Here is a 24,343-nt window from a genome sequence, read left to right as displayed (position 1 = left end):
TGGTGGAGAGTACTTCCTGCACTCCCAGAGGACCTGAGTTCAGTTCCCAGGAACCCCCTGAGGCAGCTCACAATTCCCTGTGACTACAGCCCAGGGTGAAGGGTGAACCCAACACCAGTGCCCGTGGGGGCAGCAGTGCTCACCCCTGTGTGTCCTCTCTCACCAGCGCACAAGTATAACCTAAGAAACACCAACCCAACAAAAACCCCAAAGGTTAAGTTTCTGTGACAATATAAATATAACCTTGTGCTGATGCTTAATGTAGCATATTTTGACTATATGTTAAAAAATAGAAGTTAAAAAACTTAACTGAGCTAAGTGCTAATGGTGCACACCTTTGAATCCAGCACTCGGGAAGCAGAGGCAGGCAGACCTCTGTGAGTTTGAGGCCAGCCTGGTCTACAGAATGAATTCCAGGACAACCAGGGCCATACAGGGAAATTCTGCCTCAATAGTTCCCCCCCCCCCCAATAAAAAAATAACCTTAGAATTTTCAGGATTAGCTTCTTTATATTTATTGATATGAGCACTATACTAGGCACCTCGTACGTTGTAGAATGTCGTCACTGAAGTTCAGTTGGTCTCTCTGTGTAGCCCTGGAACACTCTTTGTAGACCAGAATGGCTTCAAACTCACAGAGATCCCCGCCTTTGCCTCCCAAATGCTGTTTGTGACCAAAGGCATGAACCATCACGTCCAGATAACTCTCACTGCTGGCTTGTTTGATTTATTGATTTAGTTTGGTTTTTTTAAGACAGGGTTTCTCTGTGTAGCCCTGGATGCCCTAGAACACACTCTGTAGACCAGGCTGGCCTTGAACTCAGGGATCCGCCTGTCTCTGCCTCCTGAGTGCTGTCAGTAAAGGTGTGAGCCACCACTGCCTGGCCATAACCCTTCTTTATTCTTCTCAATATTTAGTTATTTTTATTTTATGTGTATGAATGTCCTGCCTTCATGTATGTACGTGCAATACGAGCATGCCTGTGCTCGCGGAGGCTGTAAAAAGGAGTATCCCCAGAAACTTGAGATCCACAGGGCTGTACGTTACCATGTGGAGCAAGAACAGCCAGTCTGCACTTAATAGTTGAGCAATCCAGCCATCAAAGAGCGTCAGTTTTTAGACCTATTCTTGCCATTTCCCCTTTTTTCTTAATGTTTTTGGTTTTTCTTTTATTTGGTATATATGAGTGTATATTCTGCTTGCATGTATGTCTGGGTACCAGAGTGTCAGATGAGTGTTGAATTGAGCCCAGGTCCCCTCTGGGAACAAGTAAGTGCTCTTAACCCCTGCACACGCCATCTTCTCTTATACGTGGTTCCTGCTCTAAACTCTGGGGTTCAACACTTCACTGTAGACACCGTATATGGGTGTGTGTTTTGTTGGGGTGCATATAAGCAGGATTCTACGCTAGTGTTTTCATTCTTCACAGGTTAAAATAAAAATCTGCGGATATATATATATGTATTACATTTAAAGCATATGCCTCATTAAATTCAGAATTTTAGTTTTTTTCTGTAATTTTACAGTAAATGCCACAATGAGCCGATGATGTCTTCCGGGATCTCTTGCAGTTTGCTGAAGGTTTTGCCAAAGGGGATTTTGTTTTCTCTGTCAGTTATCTGAGCATTCCAGCCAGAACCGGTGTGCTGCTTCTCTGTCTGTGCGGGGTGTTTCAGTGTTTGGGGGATGGATTTCCTGAGTCAGCCTCAAGAGTAACGGGCACTCTTTCTTCTAGGAATAATAATGGTCGGGGTTATCGTTGGCTCAAAGAAGACAGGCATAAACCCTGACAACGTGGCCACACCCATCGCTGCTAGTTTTGGTGATCTGATAACTCTCGCCATATTAGCGTGGATCAGTCAGGGTTTGTACTCCTGCCTGGGTGAGTTGACTTGAAGCTAAATGTGGAACTATTCGGTCATTAGAAAGTGATGTTAGGGCTGGAGAGATGGTTCAGTGGTTAAGAGCATTGCCTGCTCTTCCAAAGGTCCTGAGTTCAGTTCCCAGCAACCACATGGTGGCTCACAACCATCTGTAAAGAGGTCTGGCACCCTCTTCTGGCCTTCAGGCATACAGACAGAATATTGTATACATAATAAGTAAATAAATATTTAAAAAAAAAGAAAGTGATGTTAGAACTAGTGATGAAGTTGACTAGAACACTGTAGCTTGTGTATTTATTATGTGCTGTGGCTCTCGTGTGCTTTCTTCTCTTACTGAGTTCAGAACTCTTAAGAAAATGTTTATCCTCTGTAAATTCTTTCTTCCCCTTTCTGCCCCACTCCCACCCTTCCTTCTTGAGGCTGCTAATTTCTGTGCTCCCAGGATATCCTCAGATTTGCTATGTGGACAAATTTGCTCACCTTCAACTCCTCATCCTATTTCTGCCTCCTAATTCCACCTCCCAAGTATTTGGTTACAGGTGTGTGCTATACAACACCTAGGTATTCTTTGGAATTTCAGACCAGAAGCTGGAGGGTCATAGAAGTTATATATGCCCCCAGCTTTACACATTGCTACTATAGTAGTTTAATACAATCCTGCCGTACTGCATGGGTTCTGTGCTTTCTTCTCATTGGATAGCCAGTTAGGAATCACACTGCACTGTTCAGTGTTTTGAATATGAGAATACAGAGTTATCATGGTCTTTGTGTGTCTGTATTTCCTTCCTTCCTTCCTATTTACCAATGAGTTATTTTTCCCACATCAAAACCCCATGCTAATAAATAGCTTCCAGACATTTAGAGACAAAACAAAAGACACATCTGAAAATTAGCTGACTGCTAGTGAAGTTTGAGTCATCTTGTGCGTGTTCCTGATGAGTCATGACGGGAAATGTGCAGAGTCCAGTGAGCTGTCCTAGCGGGAATAATGTGTTCTGGGCCCACAGCCAGTGGGCGTGAGCCTCACCTGTGGGCATGGGTTAAAGGCAGAACGTTGTGTTTTCATTTACATGTCAAGTGTGTGTGTGTGTGTTGTGTGTGTGTACATGTGTCAGATTTCCAGTTTAAAAAAAGCACAACTTTACTATAATAAAATTATTTACAAGGCCATCCCAAGGCAAATATTTATTCACAGATTGCTATGGGTTTTATTCAGCTTTATAGTCCGATTCTGAAGTTTGGAGAGGAACTTCAGATGTACTTTTGAACCAAATAGGCTTTAACCCATCAAATGCAGTAGCTCCGTGTGACTCCGGCAGCGGCATGAAAGGCCTCGTGTAGTACGGGACACTGCCTTGACTTTGGTTTGATGGGTGGCACAGACCGTGTGTGCTCAGATACATCTTTCCTCACTTGAAGACAGAGATGCATCGCCTGAACCAGTGCATGAGACAGTAGATGGGCTGGTGCCATAAACTGTCATTGAGCTCTCATTGGCTGTGGCTCTGTCACTCTTGGGGGTGCAGTGACGGTTGCTCGGGAGTGCTCAGTTCCCTCTCCTCTCACAGGAAGTGCAGAAAAGGGGAGTTCTTATTAAAGAAATGACCCTAAGTCTTGTCTAATTTTTGCTGCTGGGATAATACATTGATTCCTCTTTTTCCTTCTCTGAGTTATGCAGTTTAGACCCAGACACTAGAGTCGAGGAGTAAATGTTAGCTTATATCTGGTCTCGGAGAATGTGGTGTTTTCATTCTCTCACCCCGTTAAACTCACCACCCAAGCCACAGACAGACTTGTGAACAACTTGTCCTCCTTACCCCGAGGGCCAGGCTGTTCACTGTACTGGAGAAGGGAGGTAGTCTGGCCAGGTGTGGGAATGTGCACTCATCATCCCAGCGAGGAAGCTGAGGAAGGAGTACTGAGGATCTGGGGCCTGGATGTGAGACCCTGTCTCAAGACCGTCATCAATAGGAGGCCAGTAAGAACCCGAGCAAGGCTCCTGGTGCCCCTTTGACTAACTCTTGAAGTTCAAGTTTCTCCTGCTCTGAGGAGGCGATCAGAGAGAACGGACACACACACACACACACACACGTCTACAAGAGGATGATTTCTTCTCAGCAGTATTAAGAGAACAGAAATGCTACAGATTAACTGGGTGGGTGTGGCGGTGCATGCCTGGAGTCCCAGCACCCACATGGCAGCTGTAACGTGATATGTGACAGCACAAGCGCCTGCGATTCCAGTCACGGGTGATCTGACGGCCTCGACTGGTCTCCCTGTGTCCCAGGGACGCACCTGGTGCACACACACTCGCAGATAAAGCCCCTATGCAGACAGAGCAACAACGGCTATGGTCCTCGTGTACTCTCCTCCAAAGCTTGCAATATTGGGAGTGTTCCGTGGTGCCGGGTTAAGGCTGGGTCTCGGGAGGGCCTCTGTATCTGAGACTGGCCCTCCAGCTCATGCTGCCTCCACTCCCTGAGTATTGGGATTATAGGCATGGACCCGCAATCTGACATTACCTGATTTGTTTTTTTGTTTGTTTGTTTGTTTGTTTTGTTGTTCTGTGGAGCCGAGGGTTGACCCCGAGACCTTGCACTGTGCCGCACTGGTACTGGGGTGAGGAGTAAGAGAAAACGCAGTCCCCTTAGCGTAGAACACAGTATTATTAAGTATTGTTTAGGATATTCCAGGCCTTCATTTGTCGTCTGAAAGTTGACTTTGCAAAGTTGGCTTTGCAATGCTTCAGACCCTTCTCATTTCATCTGTGTAATTGATGCCCCCAAGGGATTTTCTTTTTAAACGGGCTACCAGTTAATTCTGCAGTTAATTTAACAGCTTGCAGGTGTTCTGAAATGTCATTGTGTTTCTCTTGCCAAAGTGTCTGCATCCTGAGCACTAGGGGGCCTCAGAAGATCGGCAGTTAGGCACCTGGCCTTTTCATTCTGAATACAGAGATTAGAAGCAGGCACATTTCAGTTCTAAGATCCCGTTCATCTTGCTGAGAAGCCCGGTCCTTGGAAACACCGTTAATCCCTGTACTACCCTGGAAACACTAAGCAGCGTTTAGAGAAGAAAGGAGGATCTTTTTGGTAGCTGTAAACTTTGGCTAGAGAGGCCACGAACTCCGTGGCTCCAAGAAGCCGACACAGGGGAAAATTCCACGGGGTCAGTCCATGAAGAGGACACAGCAGTGGTAAATATGTACGTATCCAACGTCAGAGCTCCCAAATGTAGGAGAGTTATTAATGGGTTGGACAATGTACACAGTGGGGATTTCAGGACCTCACTTTGACAATGGGTAGCTCATCTGGACGGAAGTGCAGTAAAGAAATGCCGGACTTGAAGTGGACACTTGTTCACACCAGCCTGACAGTCTACAAAATGGTCCCCTCAACAGTCACGTGGTGTGCATTCTTCTCCTGCACATAGGTCATTTCCTAGAATAGACCCCACATTAAGCCATGTAACACATCCTAACAAGTTTAGGAATCGTGTCATGTTTATCGACGCCGTGATGGAGTAAAACTAGAAAGCAGTGGCAGAGGAAAAGTGGAAACTATGTAAATGTATAGAAGTTCAGTGGGACACCTCAAACTAGCGGTGGCTCAAAGAACTCAAATGGAAACATCTTAAGCCAGGTGAGAATGGAGGAACCATGTTCCAAAACCTACGGGATACTGCACAGGTAGTTCTAAGAAACCTCAGGGATGCCACACACGTAACTCTAAGGAGGACGCTCCCAGCTTATAGCTGTAACCACCTGTGTTATAGAAGATGTAAGCATCCTAAGGCTACACGGCAGGAAACTGGGGAAAGAACACACTAAACCCAAGCTCTGCAGGAGAGAAGTAAGGACGAGCATGGTTAAACCAAGCAGGAAAGCTATGGGACAAACCAGCAAGACGAAGGGTTGGTTTTTCTTAAATGAAAAAGACTGACAGCCGTCTTAGTTTTGACTAAGAAGAGAAAAGACTCTAAGTAAGACCAGAAAGGAAAGCACAGACATTGTAGTCGGTACCCCAGAATGGAAAGGATCCCGGGGGCTGTTAGGAAGAATTAGATGCTGAAAGCCTAGCCTCTGGGGAGTGGATACACTTTTATAAGCATCCACCCATGAAGCTGAGTCAGGAAGAAATAGAAGTCTTGGTGAGACAGGTAGACTGGAGTAGTAACTAAAAAGAAAACAGGTTTGCATGAGTGTGAAGCCAGCCTGGGCTAAAGTAGACCTTATTTCAACAACCCAAATACACACACAAATAAATGCTGAAAAAAATTAACCCCAGAAAGCAAATCCTTCCAGGAAGCATCCGGCAGAACACATCCAACCCTGTTTCATGAGGTTGGCATCTCAGCCTGATAGCAAAGCTGGAGACCTGGAAGAAATTATCGGCCAGGAACTCTGCTGGACAGAGCTGATGCCACCTCGGAAAACCAAGAGCAAACAGTGAAAAGTACATGAGAGAAACACGGCCTCTGTGGTGACGCAGGGCGAGAGCGCCCACTCTCAGTTCTGCTCAGCATCACACTAGAGGAACTAACGAGCAATAGAAACAAAAGGGGATCAAGGGAGTCCAAGGAAGGGTAGTTATCCCTGTCTGTAGATGACATGGTCCTATGTATGCTTCAGAAAAATGGGGATTCCACCAAAAGGGTTTTAAAACTACTAGAAAGGTTTCAGGATGTGGATCAACAGTGCAGAGCTCAGTTGTGCTTCTTTATATCAGTAAAGATTTGTGTGAGCTAGAGATATGCCTGTAATCCAAACACGGGGAAAGCTGAGGCAAGAGGACCTTGGGTTCAAATCCAGCCTGGGCTACATGCAAGCTCTAGGCCAACCGTGTTTCATTATGAGACCCTGTCAGTCAATCTGCCTGCTTATCCGTCCGTCCTTCCATCCATCCTTCATACATACATGCATGCATGTGCTTATCTAGCTGTGCTTATCCGAATTGCTATAGCACTTTATTGAGGTGGCCTTCATGACTTTGTGTTTGGTCAGTGATTACAGCTCTTTGTCTAAATACAATACTCCTCTCCCCCAGTTTTTAAAGCCTATTTAGTTCACTGCAGGACATCAGTGGATTAGGCAATAATTAGAGTACCTGTGACTGTACCTTTCTGTTTGAAATACAGAATTCTTGACAATACCGTGGTTTTTTATTTACTTATTTTTTGTAGTACTCTTGGTGCTATATACATAATAGATATTGAGTAAATACTGTCTTACAAAGTGCATTATTCCTTTTGAAAATGATGTAGCTAATGCGATTAGAATTTATTCAAGTGGCCCTCTAATGACTTTGGCATGGTGACTGCCTGAGAATATGATTGATTGTAGCAAAAGCATCCTCCCCACGAGGACTCAGGATTAGTGAAATAGCACAGGATCTTGGCTCAGTACAGAGTTCTGGGGATTAGTAACACTTCAGAAAAGTAAGAACGGAAAGATGGGGCAAGAAAGATCCGACGGAAAGAGAAGGCCGACTGTGGTTGTGAGCTCTGGTTTATGTGGTTGTGATGCGCTTTTGTGTGGTTTGCCTGTTAGAGAGCTAAGAGAAGTTGTACATGTTATATAGATATTTATTTAAAAACTGTCATCTTTCACATTTGACAGTTTTATTGTTATGTGTTCCGCCTGTATGCATAGAAAAACTTCCAGGGATTGGAAGTTTGGAGGGTCTGGTCTCAGAGGGTCCCAACATGGAGATGGGAGGATCTTCCCTGGTTGGTGATCTGGAACAGAGGCTGTCTTTCCTCAGGTTGCAGCTACATAAAGACTAAACACACTGCATCAGAATTGATCACCTAACTCTAAAAAAAAAAAACAAAACAAAAAAACAAAAAACAAAAACAAAAAAAAACAAAATATGACCTTAAAAATTATACATCTGAGAACCCCCAATGATAAGTCATTGAAACTCGAGGTGAAATTTGACATTGTGTTGAATAGGAGGGCTGAGGACCCCGTGTGTGAGATGCCTGTGTTGAATAGGAGGACTGAGGACCCGTGTGTGACATCCTGTGTTGAATAGGAGGGCTGAGGACCGCATGTGTGAGATGCCTGTGTTGACTAGGAGGGCTGAGGACCCGTGTGTGGTATCCTGTGTTGAATAGGAGGGCTGAGGACCCCGTGTGTGACATCCTGTGTTGAATAGGAGGACTGAGGACTGCGTGTATGACATCCTGTGTTGAATAGGAGGGCTGAGGACCCCATGTGTGGCATCCTGTGTTGAATAGGAGGGCTGAGGACCGCGTGTGTGACATGCCTGTGTTGACTAGGAGGACTGAGGACCGCGTGTGTGACATCCTGTGTTGAATAGGAGGGCTGAGGACCGCGTGTGTGAGATGCCTGTGTTGACTAGGAGGACTGAGGACCGCGTGTGTGACATCCTGTGTTGACTAGGAGGGCTGAGGACCGCGTGTGTGGCATCCTGTGTTGAATAGGAGGACTAAGGACCGTGTGTGTGAGATGCCTGTGTTGACTAGGAGGGCTGAGGACCCCATGTGTGACATCCTGTGTTGAATAGGAGGGCTGAGGACCCGTGTGACATCCTGTGTTGAATAGGAGGGCTGAGGACCTGGGTGACATGCCTATGGAGACTGGCTGGAAGAGGGAATCGATCCCCTAGATCTGGAGTTCCAGATGGTTGTGAGCCACCATGTGGGTGCTGGGAATTAAACCTCAGTCCTCTGGAAGAGGAGCCAGTGCTCTTAAACCCTGAGCCATTTCTCCAGCCCTTTCATTTTCCTTTTTAAAGAAGTGAGTGTGTGTGTGTCTGTGTGTGTGTGTGTCTATGTGTGTGTGTGTGTCTATGTGTGTGTGTGTCTGTGTGTGTGTCTTTGTGTGTATGTGTCTATGTGTGTGTGTGTCTATGTGTGTGTGTGTCTATGTGTGTGTGTGTGTGTGTCTATGTGTGTGTGTCTATGTGTGTGTGTGTCTATGTGTGTGTGTCTGTGTGTGTGTGTGTCTATGTGTGTGTGTGTGTCTATGTGTGTGTGTGTCTGTGTGTGTGTGTGTGTCTATGTGTGTGTGTGTCTACGTGTGCCACAGTGCTCATGTGGAGCTTTCCTCCCAGTTGGCTCAGGATCCAGCTTATGTGTCAGGCTTGGCTGCAAGCCCTTTGTTCTGAACATTCCTGCCAGCCTGCTTTCTTTGGTGATGTCCTTTTGTGGCCTAGGCTGGCCTTGAACTTGTGATTATATGTGCACTACTACACCAAGAAAATCACCTTATTTATACATTTAGTTTGCTAGACTCGTAAAAAGTACTTTAGGTACTTGAAAAAAAATGATGAGAAAAGTGCCCTAATGTAAGATGTTGCAGAGATTGTCATGCCATCACACATTCCAAGCTTGGTTGGCTGCTGAGCACCGGGGGGCACAGGGCTGTTCCATGTCCAGGTCTGTTTTCCGTATGCTGCGCTGGACTTCATTATGTCGGCTGCTGACTGTGGCTTAGCTTGCGATCCGTGAGCCTGCTTCAGAGTTATGCTGGGGAAGAGTAGAGCAGACCTCGTTGCAAGGCCAGTGTCGTCCTCCTCAGATGGCCCTTTCTCCGCTCTCTGCTTGTGGCTCTCAGTGTTCAAGGGGCTTCTCCTCTGCTGTTGGGTTCTTCACGGCCCTGTGTCTGCAGGCTTTGTTAGGGTTTTTGCCTTAGTGGCCCATGTTCACGGAGTTCACTCTGCGCACACATGCTCGGCATTCACTTCCCAAGCTCCTCCTCTGCTTGTTTCCTCCCCTGCTCTGTCCTGTGGACTGGTGTCTCCCCAGCCTCCCTCTCTGGGCCTTTAGGAAGAAAGCTGAGGCAACTTGTCTCTGATCTTGCAGCGTCTTTTGTCTGGTGTTGGGAGATAGTTCACACAAAAGCACACGCACACACACACACCTTTCAGTCATTTCTGAAAACTCACGTAAAATTTTGTTTACAAATGGCGTGAATCATGCCTGTGACATGCTGGGCAGCCAAGCCTGCCGTCAGTAAGGAGGCGGAAAATGGAGGCCGGATGAACAGTTGTGACCCAGACGTGTGCCACAGAGAAGCACAGCAAGGCCTGGGCAGCTATCAAGTTGGCAACTGATGTTGGTTGTCCATCCTGGTGTCCTTGCTCTTCTGTGTAGGCTGTGTTGATATCTCATAATGAATGTTTGGGACATTAATGTTGTTCTTTAGGTTATATGAGCTGATAGTTTAAAAGAGTATCTGTGTAGCACAGGCTGGCCCTAACTGTGTGGTTCCCCATCTCCAGCCTCCTGATTGCTGGCTTAGGGGAAATGAGCCGCCATTCTTGGCATTGGGTTTTATTTACTGTTCTAAATCTTGGGTATATATAAAATGTTAGACACTTAATATGTTTAATAATAAACTTGATAAAAATGCTTCTTTTGTTATTCAGATTTTCTGTTGGAAAGAGGAAGGGCTGAAATGTCTTCTTTTCTTTATTCTAGAGACATATTATTACATTTCTCCATTAGTTTGTGCCTTTTTCTTGGCTCTGACACCTATCTGGGTTATAATAGCTGCCAAACACCCAGCTACCAGGACTGTGCTCCACTCTGGCTGGGAGCCCGTCATAACAGCCATGGTCATAAGCAGGTGAGTGCTGGCGGTGGGGGGCGGGAGCGCGACCATGGGTTAGCAGTGAGGCATCACTCACAGGAATCCCAGCAGGGTTACAGAATGGGGTATCCGTGACCCAGAATATCACTGTTACATTTCTGCTGCTGTGGAAAGATGTTCAGTCTGCACTGGATAACAAAGTCATCTGGGAAAGAGTAGGAACGTTTTGCAAAATGTGGTGAACTAAGAATCGTGTGCGAGCTTTGGATCTGGATAACACAGAGATCAGAATTCAGCACGGGAGACCCTTGCGAGGAGGTGGGGGGTGACAGCAGTGCCTCTGCTCGCGACACCAGCTTTCCCGAGCGTGGGAGGAAGATGTCTCTAAGAATTAGAAACCAGCTTTGTGGAGGTGATTGATGGCGACCTCGCGGGTTGGCTGTATCAGGAAGGGCTCCCCGTGGGCTGGCATTTGTGGAAGCTGTGAGATTTACATCTCATCTACCGCAGAAGTCAGAGCTAAGCCTGAAAATGAGAACTAGTGTCTCTGTGTGCCACTCACCAGCGAAGAAGTTACGGCGGGAACTGAACGGATCCCTAGGGCACAGAGGGTCTGGGCACGGGGCTAAGAACCACCGTCAGAGGGTGCCAGGACTTTCGGTCATCCTACGACAGCGTGTGGATCGTTTTGCTGTAGGGAGATTGCAATCCCTGGAAGATTTAGGCAGCAGGTGACCGTGGGTGACGGGACTGGCTGTGTCTTACGGTACATGAACCACAGACTGAAGGTGAACAATTAATAAAGGCTTAAACAAGCCTCCACGCTCCACCAAGATACTGAACGCGTGTGGTTTGCCACTTATTCTCTTAAAACCCCATCTCATTTCCCAGACTTCTCAAGCTCAGCTCTTTTCATCACTACAGCTCTCTGGTCATACGATTGTAATCCACCTAGTTTTAGAACCGCCCCTCCGATGCCTGCTTGCCTTAAAGATGGAAAGACGCTGTTTACGAACTAGCTCTTAAATTGCAAGAGTAGTAGATGACATGATGAAAAAATATGATGATGATCCAGCACTTAGGGGCTGACGACAGTGGGTTTCTAGGGGTTTGAGGCTAGCCTGGTCTACTAGCAAGCTCCAGGCCAGCCTAGGCCTATATAGTGAGACCCAGTCTCAAACAAAACAAAACAAAAGATACTCTGTGCAGAAGAATATGAAGGGACCATTCATCCCATTGTTTGAAGCGTTGAAGTAGTTGACAACGCCTTATAGGGCGTTCTTGTAGGTTAGTGAAGTTAACAAACTGTAACCTGGGAATTGTGACACATGCCTATTATCCCCGCTCTTGGGAGGCTGAGACAGGGGGATTGCTATAAGTTCAGGGCCATCTGGACTACATAGCAAGACCCTGTTCCCCAGACGGGGTGGGGGCAAGATATGTAAAACAAACAAACAAAAACTAATGCACTCACATTTTACCTGTTGGTTATGGTATTTATTATTGCTTTAGTGTGTAGACTGGGTGTGTACTGTATGTGCCCAGGTGTGCATCTGTGGAGGCCAGAAGTCAACACCGGGTTCAGGGGGTCTTCATCTGTCACACCCTATATTTGCTGTCTATCTTAGTTTTGAGACAGGCACTCACTGTACCTGGTGATTGCTGATTGATTGGTTGGCATGGCTAGTGAGCCCCTGAGATCCTTCTGTGTCTGCCTCCCACTGCAGAGATTTTACATAGGCTTTAAACTCAGGACTTTGTGTTTAAATAGCCAGTTCTCACCCACTGAGCGCCTCTCCTGCCTTCATGGCCATGTTTTATTTCCAGTTTTTTACTGATAACATTGATTTCTACTTTGAATATTCTTCTTTTTGCCTGATTTTTATATTGCATTAACATTGTACTGTACAAGGTGGGAGTGTCTGAATGTCAGAGCAACTGGAGACTCTTTTCCATTTCTCTTCCCTGATCCATGGTTTTCTTTCTTTCAGCATTGGGGGCCTTATTCTGGACACAACTGTATCTGACCCGAACTTGGTTGGGATTGTCGTTTACACGCCAGTTATCAACGGTAAGCCCGGAAAGTACTGCCTCACGGTGACATCACCCTCAGGAGCCCACATGTCTTCCTACTCCTTCCATTTCTTCCTTCAAACTCAGATGTACCTCAGAGTGGAAACCTCTTCCCTGGTCTCAGTACATACAACCCTGTTTGGAAAAGAGCCGTTTCTCAGTCGTGTTTGTTCCGTGTTGGTTAGACAGGCGCTCCTGACGTGTAAGGCCAGTGCGACAGAATGCAGAATTCCGGTTCTAAGTTGGTATTATATTTGCTTTTGCTGGTTATCTTAGAAGAAGCAGAATTAGCCAGATTTGGCTCTCGGCTAAGTTCAGGCCACTCACTAAGAGCAGCCGCTCCACTGACACCTGGAAACCTGACCTCATCATTTTCTTGCCTTCACAATGGAAATTATAATCCTTATATTAAATATGTATAATACATACATTAAAGAATCATGTTAAAATAGTATGATTTTGTATGAAGCTCACTTAATAAGACAATTTAATTCACCTCTTCTGGTGAGCATGAAGTTGAGCTTTAGTATAGACTAGATCGACGTAATTTAAAAAGTAATTCTACTTGGCATAATTAACTTCTTATTTCTGGGCATGGTAGCATACTCTTTTAATCCCTTGGGAGGCAGAGGCAGGTGGATATCTGTGAGTTCAGGGCCAGTTTGGTCTACAAAGTCAGTTCCAGGACAGCCAGGGCTTTTTACAGAGAAACCCTGTCTCTAAACGCCCCACCCCTACACACAAAGAATTGACTTTCTATATTTACATAAAAATTTATATAATGACATGTTCTGCAGAAGTCTAATTTTAGATCTAAAATTTCTACTGAATGTTGTAATTTTCGTCTACCTTTAGAATGTCAAAGACTTTTCCCATACAGATCTCTCTCCCAGCTGTCTGGTGCCACCATTTCCCTCCTGGCATCCGTCCTTAAAACCATGGAACCGTCTGATTCTTTCTACCTGGTTCTCCTCTTTGACTTAACATCACCAAACTGTCCACTGTCCCCTCATTCACTTGCGTGTACAGCGGCCTGTCTGTCCACGCAGGCTGAGGTTGTCGCGCTGAGGCCGTCCATCTGGATAAGGGAATACCTTTCCTGAGTTACTGCCTGCCCAGTGCAGCTGCCACGAATTTGCTAGCATTAAACTTACTGTTTGCAAGGAGAAAAAACAAGCCCACAATTTTCCAAATAACACAAGCTGTGTTTTGGGGTGCACCCAGACCTGGCCAGTTGGCTGCCTCCCTGAGTTGGGATTTGAGAGTCCCTCTTATGGGGGAGATAAAGTGTTTCAGGGGTGGGAGGGTTGGCGGTTGTACATTATTAGATGGATACAATGAGGAGGGAAGGGACAAGGACAAGATGTCCATCCAGTGGATAGGCTTGCAAACAGTGTGCTCCAGACCTGAGAAACGGAGCCTACTCTTGATCACACGTAGACACACAGGATGTCGGGGACTTACCCCTTAGCTAGGACTGAGCACAGTACAAACAGAGACTTCTTTTCAACTGTCTTAGCTGCAGGTATATTTTCTGCTTGGTCTCCCATTAACCTGCGAGGCATTTGTTCCTAGTTTGGTCACATTGTTCTTCCATAAGCCTCGTCTGTGTCCTGTCAATCAGAAGGTGAGCTTCTCGGTGGCTTTCTCCTGTGTGTCACATCAAATCCAAATCCCAGTGTCTTTCAAGACTCTTAGATTACTGGACTCAGTGATCCGATCAGAGGTGCCAAGCTCTTACCATGCTTACTCTGATCCTCCCCACCAGAATAGCGACACTTTTCCTCGCACCTGCTCCTGCTCTCTTGAGTCCTTAGCTGGAAGTGTGGTCGGATTGACCCGGATTGGATAGGTAACATCACAGGGAAAGTAAATGACAAGGCTTCTGTGTGAGATGTTAGGAAGTGTGATTTGAGAAGTGAGTTCTGTGGTCAGTTAAATTCGGTCAACATTAAGTTAACAGAATTCTTGATGGCAGGATATTGTAGGCCGTCCTTGTGTTACCATCTTCTGCTGGAAGCATTGGAATGTCTGGATCTGACCTTCTTCCCAAGATCATGCATGATGAACCACAGAACTGGGGATTACATATTGTTTACTTACTTATTAATGGAGTTGAGGGATGAGCCTAGGACCTGGCATGGCTGTGGGCAGTCACTCTGTCTCTGAGTTTACCCATATCTATTTCCTTTTTAAATATTGGATTAATTCTTTGAGAACATCACACAATTTTGATCATATCCTGTCCCTACTCCTGCCCCTGACTACTCCCAGGTCCCCTCTACGTCCCCCCACCCCCGCAACCTTCATGTTCTTTTTTTTTTTTTTTAACAACTTATCACTTCTAGTTTGTGTTAGAGTGTAGGGCATCCACGGGAACACAGTCAGTTTACCAGGTTTAGTATTGTGGGCTAGCATCCATGAGTCTGCAGCAACCCGTCCAGGACCTTCCAGCTGGAAGTCGGTGTGATTCTTGTGGGTCTGCCTTGTGTTACTCGGCTTTTTCCCCTTGCAGCTTCGAATATTCTTTGTTCTTTATGTTTAGTGTTTTGATGATTATGTGGTAAAGGGACTTCCTTTTCTTTCCCATTTTCCTTTTGGAGCTCTGTCACCTTCTTGTACTTTGATAGTTAGGGAAATTTCCTTCTATGATTTTTGTTGAAAATATTTTCTGTGCCTGGATTTCTTATTCTGTTCCTTCATATTTATTCTTAAATTTGGTCTTTTCATGGTGTCCCAGATTTTCTGGATCTTTTATGTCTGGATTTTTTTAAAATTTAACATTTTCCTTAACTGAGATACCCATCTTTATCTTGTCTTCAGTGCCTGAGATTCTCTTCTGGCTCTTGCGTTCAGTTGGTGAGGCTTTAAGGCCTCTGAGGATCCTATTTGACTTCCTAAATTTTCCAGTTCCAGTTTCCCCTCAGTTTTGGCTTTCCTAAGAGATTCTATTTCTACTCCCACATCTTAAAACTATTTCCATCTCTATTTTGTTTGCATTTTCACAGACTTCACTAATGTATTTATTCATATCTCCTTTAAGGTCCTTGAACTTAAATGGCTATTTTTAAGTGCTTGGTTTTTGCTCCAGCTGTATGATTGTAATTCTTGGTGTTGATACCTGGTCTTGTCTTTTTGGTGTGGTTTTCTGTTCCTCAGTTTCTGTTGCCTTTTTGTGATCTTAGGACCATGTGGAGGCTGTGAATGGCCTGGTAGGGATGCTTCTGAGTCCCTGCCAGGTGTGGCTACTGGGGGACCCAGTTAGAACTCGTTGCTAGGTATAGGGGAGCTCAAAGGAAGGTATGGTGATGGGCTAGAAGGGCACAGGGCTGAGAGGGTCCACAGGAGGGAAGAAAGCTGGGTCTGTCCTGAGGATCTGCAGAGGGAATGGAGGAAGAGAGGGAAGACGGGCCCTGCAGGAGTTCTGCTATAGGACTGGGTGCAGGTGATCATCCCCGACCGGTGGACGGGTCCCCGCAGGGGATGTGAGGAGCTGGTCAGGGAAGGACGTGAGCCAGGCCATGGTGGTCTGGAGAACCGTGCAGCCTGACTGACTGGCAGCCAGGGAGCTTCTCTATTTGTACAGAATTCAGTAAGCAGGGATACGTTCATGTTGTTCTAAAACAGAGAACATGTCATTTTTGTCTTTGGACATGTGTTTCATTTCCTCTTGGTCATCAAGTAATAAACTGTGACAGAACAGAGTCATCATTTCCAATTGTTTCCCTTCAAGTTTTGACATCATTGATAAACAGAGTTATCATTTTTACCCATTAACCCCATAACCCGATTTTTAAGAATCTAGAGGCATATACAAGTCGTTCTCAGGCCGGTTGATTCTGTAGCTACAAGGACATTTGACCAAACCATCTTCAAGCCATCCTGGGCACGCTGCCATGTCCTAAGCAGTTTATTATTAACTCTTAATAGTCAGAGTGCCCAAGAAATATCCTCAGGCCAAAGCTGCTGCAGTTATAATCAAATTCTGGCATAATACAATGTTTATATTTTATACCTTTATAGAACACTTTTATTGTCTTTCTACATCATTCTTTGCCCATCAGTATAAGTCTCTGTGTCGGACAGAAGTAATTTCAGCTAATCTAACTTCCTTGCTGTGTAAGCCCTGTGATTGCCTGGGTGTACAGTGGGGAGGGGCACGCCGTCTGATCTGTGGCCAGTTCCTCCAGCCCACTGAGTCTGGTTGACCTTTTCAAGTTCCCTTTGTTTTGGTTATCTCGTTCCTGAGTAAGTACAGGGACAGATGTTTCAAAAATGTCTCACGGCCCTGTAAAGAGAACTCTGGCGTAAGGAAGACCTTCAAGTAGATAAGGATAATTTCCCTAAAGTAGGGAGGGGGAGGAATAGTTTGCTCAGGACTGCCCTGGGAGAAGACATAAATGATTCAGAAGAAAATTTCTGCCAGTTCAACATTCCTAACTGGTACCAATATTGAAAGTCTCTCAAGAATGCCAGAGGTGGAGATGGAGACCACGGGTGGCACGGCGGCCATGTGGCTCAGCTTTGCTAGATCGTTGCCAAACAGCTGTGCTGGCTCTATGACATCCGCCATCCCCATCACATACGGCTGTGCCTACTGGACATGAGACAGAGAATTGGAACTGAAGGACGGGAAGGGGAGTGAAGATCGCCCCCGATTCCCAGAATGGCATGGCCAGCTGCCTTCCAGGGCGAGGGGGCTTCAGTGGGGCCAGGAGGGTTGTAGAAGAAGGGTGCACTTTGCCTTTTTATCCCGACATTTGGTCAGTAGTTTTCCTGAGGAGATCTCCATAAATTACTTCTCTGGCTGGTCCTTCACTCATTCCATTTATCCTGCCATCATGTAAACCTTTTTTAAAAAAGATTTATTTGTTATGTATACAGTGTTCTGCCTGCATGATTGCCTGCACACCAGAAGAGGCCACCAGATCAGATGGTGTGAGCCACCATGTGGTTGCTGGGAATTGAACTCAGGACCTCAGGAAGAGCAGCCAGTGCTATTAAGGGCTGAGCCATCTCTCCAGCCCTATCCTGTGATTATTTGCTATCAAAAATAATCTTGGCTGGTGAGATGGTCAGTGGAGGTAAGGTACTCGCCACCAAGACAGAGTACAATCCCCCAGGATCCACAAGGTAGGAGAGAACCACCTCCTATAAGTGGTCCCCTGACTCTTTCAGGCATGTCATAGCATGTACCTGTCACACACAGACAAAGTTAATAATAAGATATAATCATCATCATCTTCACAAACCAGATTGTGCCCATCACTCTAAGAACAGAGTTCCCTTTCTGTTTCCTGGAGAATGAAGCATCAGTTACTTAGCCCAACACACTGGCCACTGGGCCTGGTCTACCCAACACTCTGCCTCTCGGGGTCACCCCACCTCCCCGCCCACAATGAATGAAGTCCCCCTTGTTGAGTGGCTTGTGATCTCTCAGCCAGGCGCCCCACTTTCACACCATGCTCTGGTTCTCCTTCGCGCATCTACAGTGCACTGACTGTTCCTCCAGACCCCCCCTCCGGACCCGCCCCCATCCAGATGCAATCGCAGCGGTGCACCTGCAAGGCGAGGGCCAGAGTTGTTCATCCCCTTTGTGTGCTCCCCCACGCCTTTAGCGATTGCGCAGCACCCCGTGTTTATTGTGAATGATGAGTTCTGTTTCCTCCAACCCTGAGTAATGGCCACAGTGTCGAGATCTGGCGATGGGTGAGTGAATAAATGTATGCGTTAAGGGGTAAATTTTCATTTTGCTGTAAACTACATGCCACTGAATCAGAGGAAATTATCATGTTAAATAACACAGCTTAGATCATAAAACAAATCTGTAGATGGTAGAGGGAACTGTTAAGGTATATTTAAGGAGAAAAATGGTTCCTTCAATTTATATAAAATTTTAGCAATGGTAGCAACACTTATTTCTGTCCTTAATAAGGCTCTTGTTTATAACTAGAGAAATGGCTTAGTATTAACTTCTCAGCTCTTCTGTGTGTTCTGCTCCCCGAACTCTTTATGTAGGAATCTCTAGGCAAAGCATCTTTAGATGTTAAGTGAGAGAGGTGAGGATTCAAGAGCGAATTATTTGCAGGCAGGAGAAAGAGCTGAGGGCCTGTGGCATGGCTCAGTGGGGAAAGGTACTTGCCACCGAGCCCGAAAACCTGAGTTCAATAAATCCTTTCCACGTAGCCTTGGAAAGACAGGCCAGCCATGCCGTGCTAGAACAAGTGAGAAAGATCCCTGAGGAGAGTCTGGTGGAGACAGGGCTAAGGGGTGTGGAGGGAGATGAAGGAGAAGGGACTTTCAGCTGACAGCCTCACTCGTCCTGAGCCGAATAGGTTTTCCCCAGGAGTGTTTCTCAACCTTTTCATGCCGTGGTGCATAAAGAAGAAAGCCATAATGCCGGGCAGATGCCTTGGGGTGAAGGAGCCACTTGTGGCCATAGTTCTAAGGATTTAGTGGGTTGTCTCAATGGTAGGTAACTCATTTCTACATGCTGGGTGGGATGTTCTCACTACGACAGTGTTCTTTAAGCTGGTTTGGTTTTTTCATTATCACTTTCTGAAGGAGCCATTTAAAATAATCTCCCCTAAAGATGGCTATATAAATAAACATTATGTGTATCTTCTTATATCTATTATATACATATTGCATAGTATAAAGTTATACATATTTACCACATGGTTATATTACATATATGTATAGAGAATATTTATACTGTATACATTAAGGAAATACAGTATTTCTCCCCTGCACTTGAACCTATTTCTGCCCTCATTAAAACATCATGAGCTAGGGTGGAAAATACAGAGAGAGACTCGGTCAGTTATTAGCCAGCTTCTGCACAGTGTACTCGTAAGAAGCAGTAAATAAAGGGGGGTGGGGAGTAGGAGTTAAATGTGCCTGCCCTTATCCAAATGAAAGGGGCTTTGCCTGCCCTTGAAGCAGATGAAAACGGAGGGCGTGTCTCTCCATCCCTGTGCGTTTCTAGAAACTGAGGATGATCGCCTCTGAGCGCTGATGGGGGAGCCCTGGAGGGTGATCATGCGGACCCATGTGGAAGGTGCCAGATCACTGACCAGGCTAGGATTAGGAGCGTAGTTTGCTTTTTAAGGAAATGAACTTTTGTATTGGGTTCCTTTGAAAATGTACAAAAAAAAATCTTGATAGAATCTGAAATACAGCCCATGATATGAGTGTGAAACATTTACTGGAAACAGCAAGAGCTGCAGAGGAGACCCTAGGCGAGCTGCTGATCATCCCATCTTAGCATCGGGTGTTTTACCATTCACGAGCTTCTCCTAGCGCTACACCTCACATCAGTCCCGCGGACACCGAGGAGTCTCACTGCTTAGTGTATTGACAGCCTGGTTCTCCTGATGTTTTTAATTTATACAAGACTATCTTTAGATGCTCTCTGGTAGCTTTAATAATGCAGTTAGTGTCTGTAGAACTTAAATAATTCAGAAGCTGCGTTAATAACAAGATCTTAAAAGCAACAGTGTCTAAAACAGTACCAAGGAAGCATTCTTTGACATCAAAGAAGCTATTCCAAGGTAATAACTTTGCCGGAATTAAAAACTATAATGGGCAACCCTGACAAGACCATGAAAAGCTGCTACTTTCCTAGTCTCTTCCCTAGCAACATTGTATCCACTTCTGGAGAAGCAGCACCAGTGCTTTCTAAAGTGACTGAGGAAGATGACGTCATTGCCATCCCTATGGTAACACGGAAGTGATAACGGTGCTTCTGTAGATTTCTACCCAGTCATCCGTGGCTCTCAGAGCTACAAGTGATCATTAATAGGTCAGTCTCAGGAAAATCACCATGATGGTAATCGGCTGAAGCCCAATAGTGTATGCCGTCTATATCTGCACTGAAGCATTCCATGTTTAATAGAACACCAGATGGAACATTACCCCAGAGAGTCCCCAGAGTGAAGGGGAGGAAACAGTTCCTGCGGTGTGTGCATTCTGTGGAAATAGCCGCTGTTTAAAAATGTTACCTGCAGTCTTCTGCACTGTATCAAATACGTTCTTACTGTTAGATTCTGCTGCATTTTGAGAGTGTGAGCAGAGGTCCATGAACGATCACAAGGCCCCCTGTTAATCAGTTTCTTCCTTTCTGCTCCCCAGAATCTCGGCGGCAGTGCTTCAGTTCTATAGGACAAATGCACCCCCACTTTCAGTTGCTGGGATGCATTAATTCGGTATCAGGGGAGTGAGTCACTGTCCTTGTGTTCGTGATATGTAGCACGTGTACAGTTCATGCTAGGTACGGGGTGCTCCACTTCCGCTGCTCGCTGTCAAAGGTGAGCTCTGACTAGGAAATTCCAGGCTTAAAAGCATAGTTGTTATAAGCTCCTGACAGACAAGTCCTTAGGCAGGGGCCGGGGCCAGAGCTCAGTGGGTGTCGTGTCGAACACCTGGATTCGACTTGCCCCTGAACCCATGTAAAAGCTGGGTGCCATAGAGTGTACCTGTGTTCTTGGCTCTCCTATAGCAGAGACAAGAGAATTCTTGGAAGATTGTAGCCAGCTAGCCTACAATGTGTTGAATACCATGATTTCACTAGATGCGAGACAGTCTCTCAACCTGTATTTTAGTTTTTGAGACAACATCTTTTTTGTTTGTTTGAGACAGAGTTTCTCTGTGTAGCCCAGGTTATCCTGGAACTTGCTTTGTATATCAGGCTAGCCTCAGACTCACAGAGATCCCCCTGCCTCTGCCTCCCAAGTGCTGGGATTAAAGGCTTGTGCCACCACAGCTCGGCGTGAATGTAATCTTATATATTCCCAGGCCCGCTGCTTAGCTGGAAGCTGCTAATATTAGCTTTCCCCGCGCATTAACTCACCTGTTGCTGGTTCCTCCAAGTCATCTCCTCAACTGTCCAGAAGAGAGTCCATCTTCCAGCAGCAACCCCAGCCATATCAGAAAGCAAGGAGCCCTGCTGACCTGAGACACTGGGGTTTCCGTGGGTGCAGATCTCAGCAGCCCTGCCGTCCTGAGACACTGGGGTTCCAGTGGGTGCAGATCTTAGCAGCCCTGCCATCCTGAGACACTGGGGTTCCAGTGGGTGCAGATCTTAGCAGCCCTGCCGTCCTGAGACACTGGGGTTCCAGTGGGTGCAGATCTTAGTTACTTCTGCCACTGTGACTAAGCACCATGACCAGGACAACTCATAAAAAAAAGTGTTTAACTTGGGACTTGCCTACAGTCTCAGAGGATGGGTCTGTGATCATTCAAACATTGATCCTTCTGTGGGGGGCCATTCCCCGTTCAAACCCCCATAGTGACAGTCCACAGCAGAGGACTTCATCAAAGCTGCTGGCCCTTAGCACCTGGTTCGGAAACCCTCTGGGTGTCGCACACCGCGCCCCAGTGTCTGCGCTCTGTGCGCTATTACCCAGTCCGTGAGTTTCGGGCAAGGTTTAGAATACACAGACACACACAGCCAGAGAGACAGCAACATGGATCATCCTTGAATTCCCCAAGAATGCCTCCCTTATTGTGTTCAGGGGCAGATTATATAGAGATAGCCACGCCCCAGCCAAACCCACCAGAAACCACTCTCCTGCCATCAGGAACTCCTGAAGGTCTCGTGCTCAGAGCAGCTGTAGGCACTCAGATCAGGGGAAAACAAGTTGTTTACAAGAAATTCAGGATCTGGGGTCTCACTACTCCCAACATCTGGGAATGTTTTTTACTCCTTGTACCCAGAAGTCTCCCTCTCTAATACTCACATACTGCAGAATGACATTCCGGCCAAGGACTGACCTCCTGTGGTGACAGGACCAGTGTGAACGGCAGCCTTAGCCTGTGTAGTTGTTCACTTGCTGTGTAAGGAGAAGAAATGTAACGAGTTCAGCGGAGTGTGATCCCATCATATACCAGTGTAAGACTGTTCCGGTGGAGTCCCGATGAATTCATGTTATCATCCCAGTTCCAGCCCGGGAACTAGGTAGACATTTCTTCAGAGAGGTTCACGTGGCCAGCAGCACCAGTCAGAGATACATAAAGCCACAGTGGCCCAGGATGTCCATCCAGAAAGAGTGGCTGTTGTCGGAGAGACGAAAGAAAATAGCAGTGAAGCTGTGGGAAGAGCCTTGTATTCTGTCGGTGTGAGCGTGAAGTAGTTCACACTCCGGAAAACAGTGTGAAGGGTTCTCAAAGCGGTAACGTGACCAAACGCTACAACAGTCCCGCTTCTGGGGACATTTCCAAAGGGAGTGAAATCAATACGTCGGAGACGTTCGCACTTCCCTGTTTATTGAAACACTCCTCACAACAGCTGAGGAACGGAAGCAGTCTAAGCGTGTCAGTGGGTGAACGGATAAAGAAAATGCATTAGAAATAAACAATGGGGCACTGTTGAGGGTCCGAGGAGAACAGAGTGGGGTCACTTGTGACGAAGTAAATGAAATGAGATTATTGTGTTGAAGGAAACAAGCAAACTACAGAAAGACAGGGCTTGTGGAATGCCAGTCAGAAGAATCCGAGACAGTTAACATCCTAGAATCTGACCGGAGTAGAATCGTGGTCCCCAGAAGCCGGGGAGAGCGGCAGTAGCGGGTGGGGAAGGCGCCAAGTCCCGCTAGAGTGGGAGGAAGCCCTGTGCGCTGTTGTACAGAGATGGCTGCACACAACATGTATTTCACAAAGCTAGGATAAGTCATTTCTAATGTTTCTGATTTTGTATTTGGTGTCAATATGATAAACATTTAAGATAAATACAGTTAAACGTTACAGCATGTATCACAGCGTCACGTGGTAACCCCCTGGTGTCAGCAACCTTTCCCGTCTTATTATTGGTTGAAATGGGTCCGGCGTGTGCTTCCCAGGCTGATTTCGGCTCCAGTAGCCCTGCACCCCAGTCTCCAGACTGCAGCACTCGGCTCCAGCATGCACATGTTTCAGTCCTTCCAAACTCAGACGTGCTCTGTAGCCTGTGTTCTGTGTTCATGGGCAGCCAGCTCACCGGTGCTTTGGAAGGTGGGTCAGGTGGTGCTGAGCATCACAGTGTTTTTAGGAATATTCCAGCTGCAGTGCTTCCCTTGGACACTGAGCCTGCCTCTTCAGTTTTCTTTAGTATTATGTGTGTCCGGTATATATTTTTCATATTTTAATTCATCTGTGTTCATCTTTTGTTGTGTGATATACACGTTCCCCCATGGATTCGTTAATGCGCCAACCACAGCTGTTTTAGAATCACTGTCAGAAGGTTTCAGTCCCTGGATCTGGGCGTGGCGGCCTGTGCTCAGCGGCCCAGCATTTGGGCGGTGTAGCAGGAGTTCAAGGCCATGGCAGGCTCAAAGCCAGTCTGAACTGCCAGAGACCCTGCCTCCTCCCACGGCAAATGATAATTATTATCTCAACACCCGTAGCATCTCTGGGTCTGGTGTTGCTGACGTCCTAACTCCCACGAAGTGCTGTTTTCTTTGTTGCCTTTTATTCCTAACTTGTAAAATTTTATTAAATGCTTGACACTGTATATAAAAGACCACTGGAAACAGGTAAATATTATTTATGCCCAGACATGAGAAGATCTATGTTTGAGGTTAGGGCAGTGCTTGCACTGTGCGTCCTCAGTATTCTTGTGTCGCTTTTCTTCATCAGCGGGCTCTTGGTGTGGCTGAGTGTGGATGGCGTGAAGTGGGCCTTGCCCTTCTCTTGTGGCAGCACGCTGCTGGTCCCCCTCCTGCTGGTGTAGGCTAGGGTTCTCTTCCCTCATCTCCTCAGCACGCTGCTGGTCCCCCTCCTGCTGGTGTAGGCTAGGGTTCTCTTCCCTCATCTCCTCAGCACGCTGCTGGTCCCCCTCCTGCTGGTGTA

At 46.3% G+C, this 24,343-nt stretch overlaps 1 protein-coding gene across 3 annotated transcripts in view; it reads left to right on the top strand.

Moving 5' to 3' along the window:
- Slc41a2 (solute carrier family 41 member 2) overlaps window positions 1–24,343 on the top strand; it is a 76,110-nt gene that overhangs the window by 38,025 nt on the left and 13,742 nt on the right. For all 3 annotated transcript variants that reach the window (XM_041665105.1, XM_041665113.1, XM_041665121.1), the window contains exons 6-8: window positions 1,737–1,883; window positions 10,333–10,480; window positions 12,436–12,515. In XM_041665105.1, coding sequence (XP_041521039.1) covers window positions 1,737–1,883; window positions 10,333–10,480; window positions 12,436–12,515 — 375 coding nt within the window. The remainder of the gene's footprint in view (window positions 1–1,736; window positions 1,884–10,332; window positions 10,481–12,435; window positions 12,516–24,343) is intronic.

Source organism: Microtus oregoni, unplaced genomic scaffold (genome assembly GCF_018167655.1).
Source record: "Microtus oregoni isolate MIOR12 unplaced genomic scaffold, Mior012 000001F_ref0000356, whole genome shotgun sequence".
Lineage (NCBI taxonomy): Eukaryota > Metazoa > Chordata > Mammalia > Rodentia > Cricetidae > Microtus > Microtus oregoni.
The sequence above is the reverse complement of the archived record's forward strand: the minus strand, read 5'-3'. Positions and strand labels throughout refer to the sequence as shown.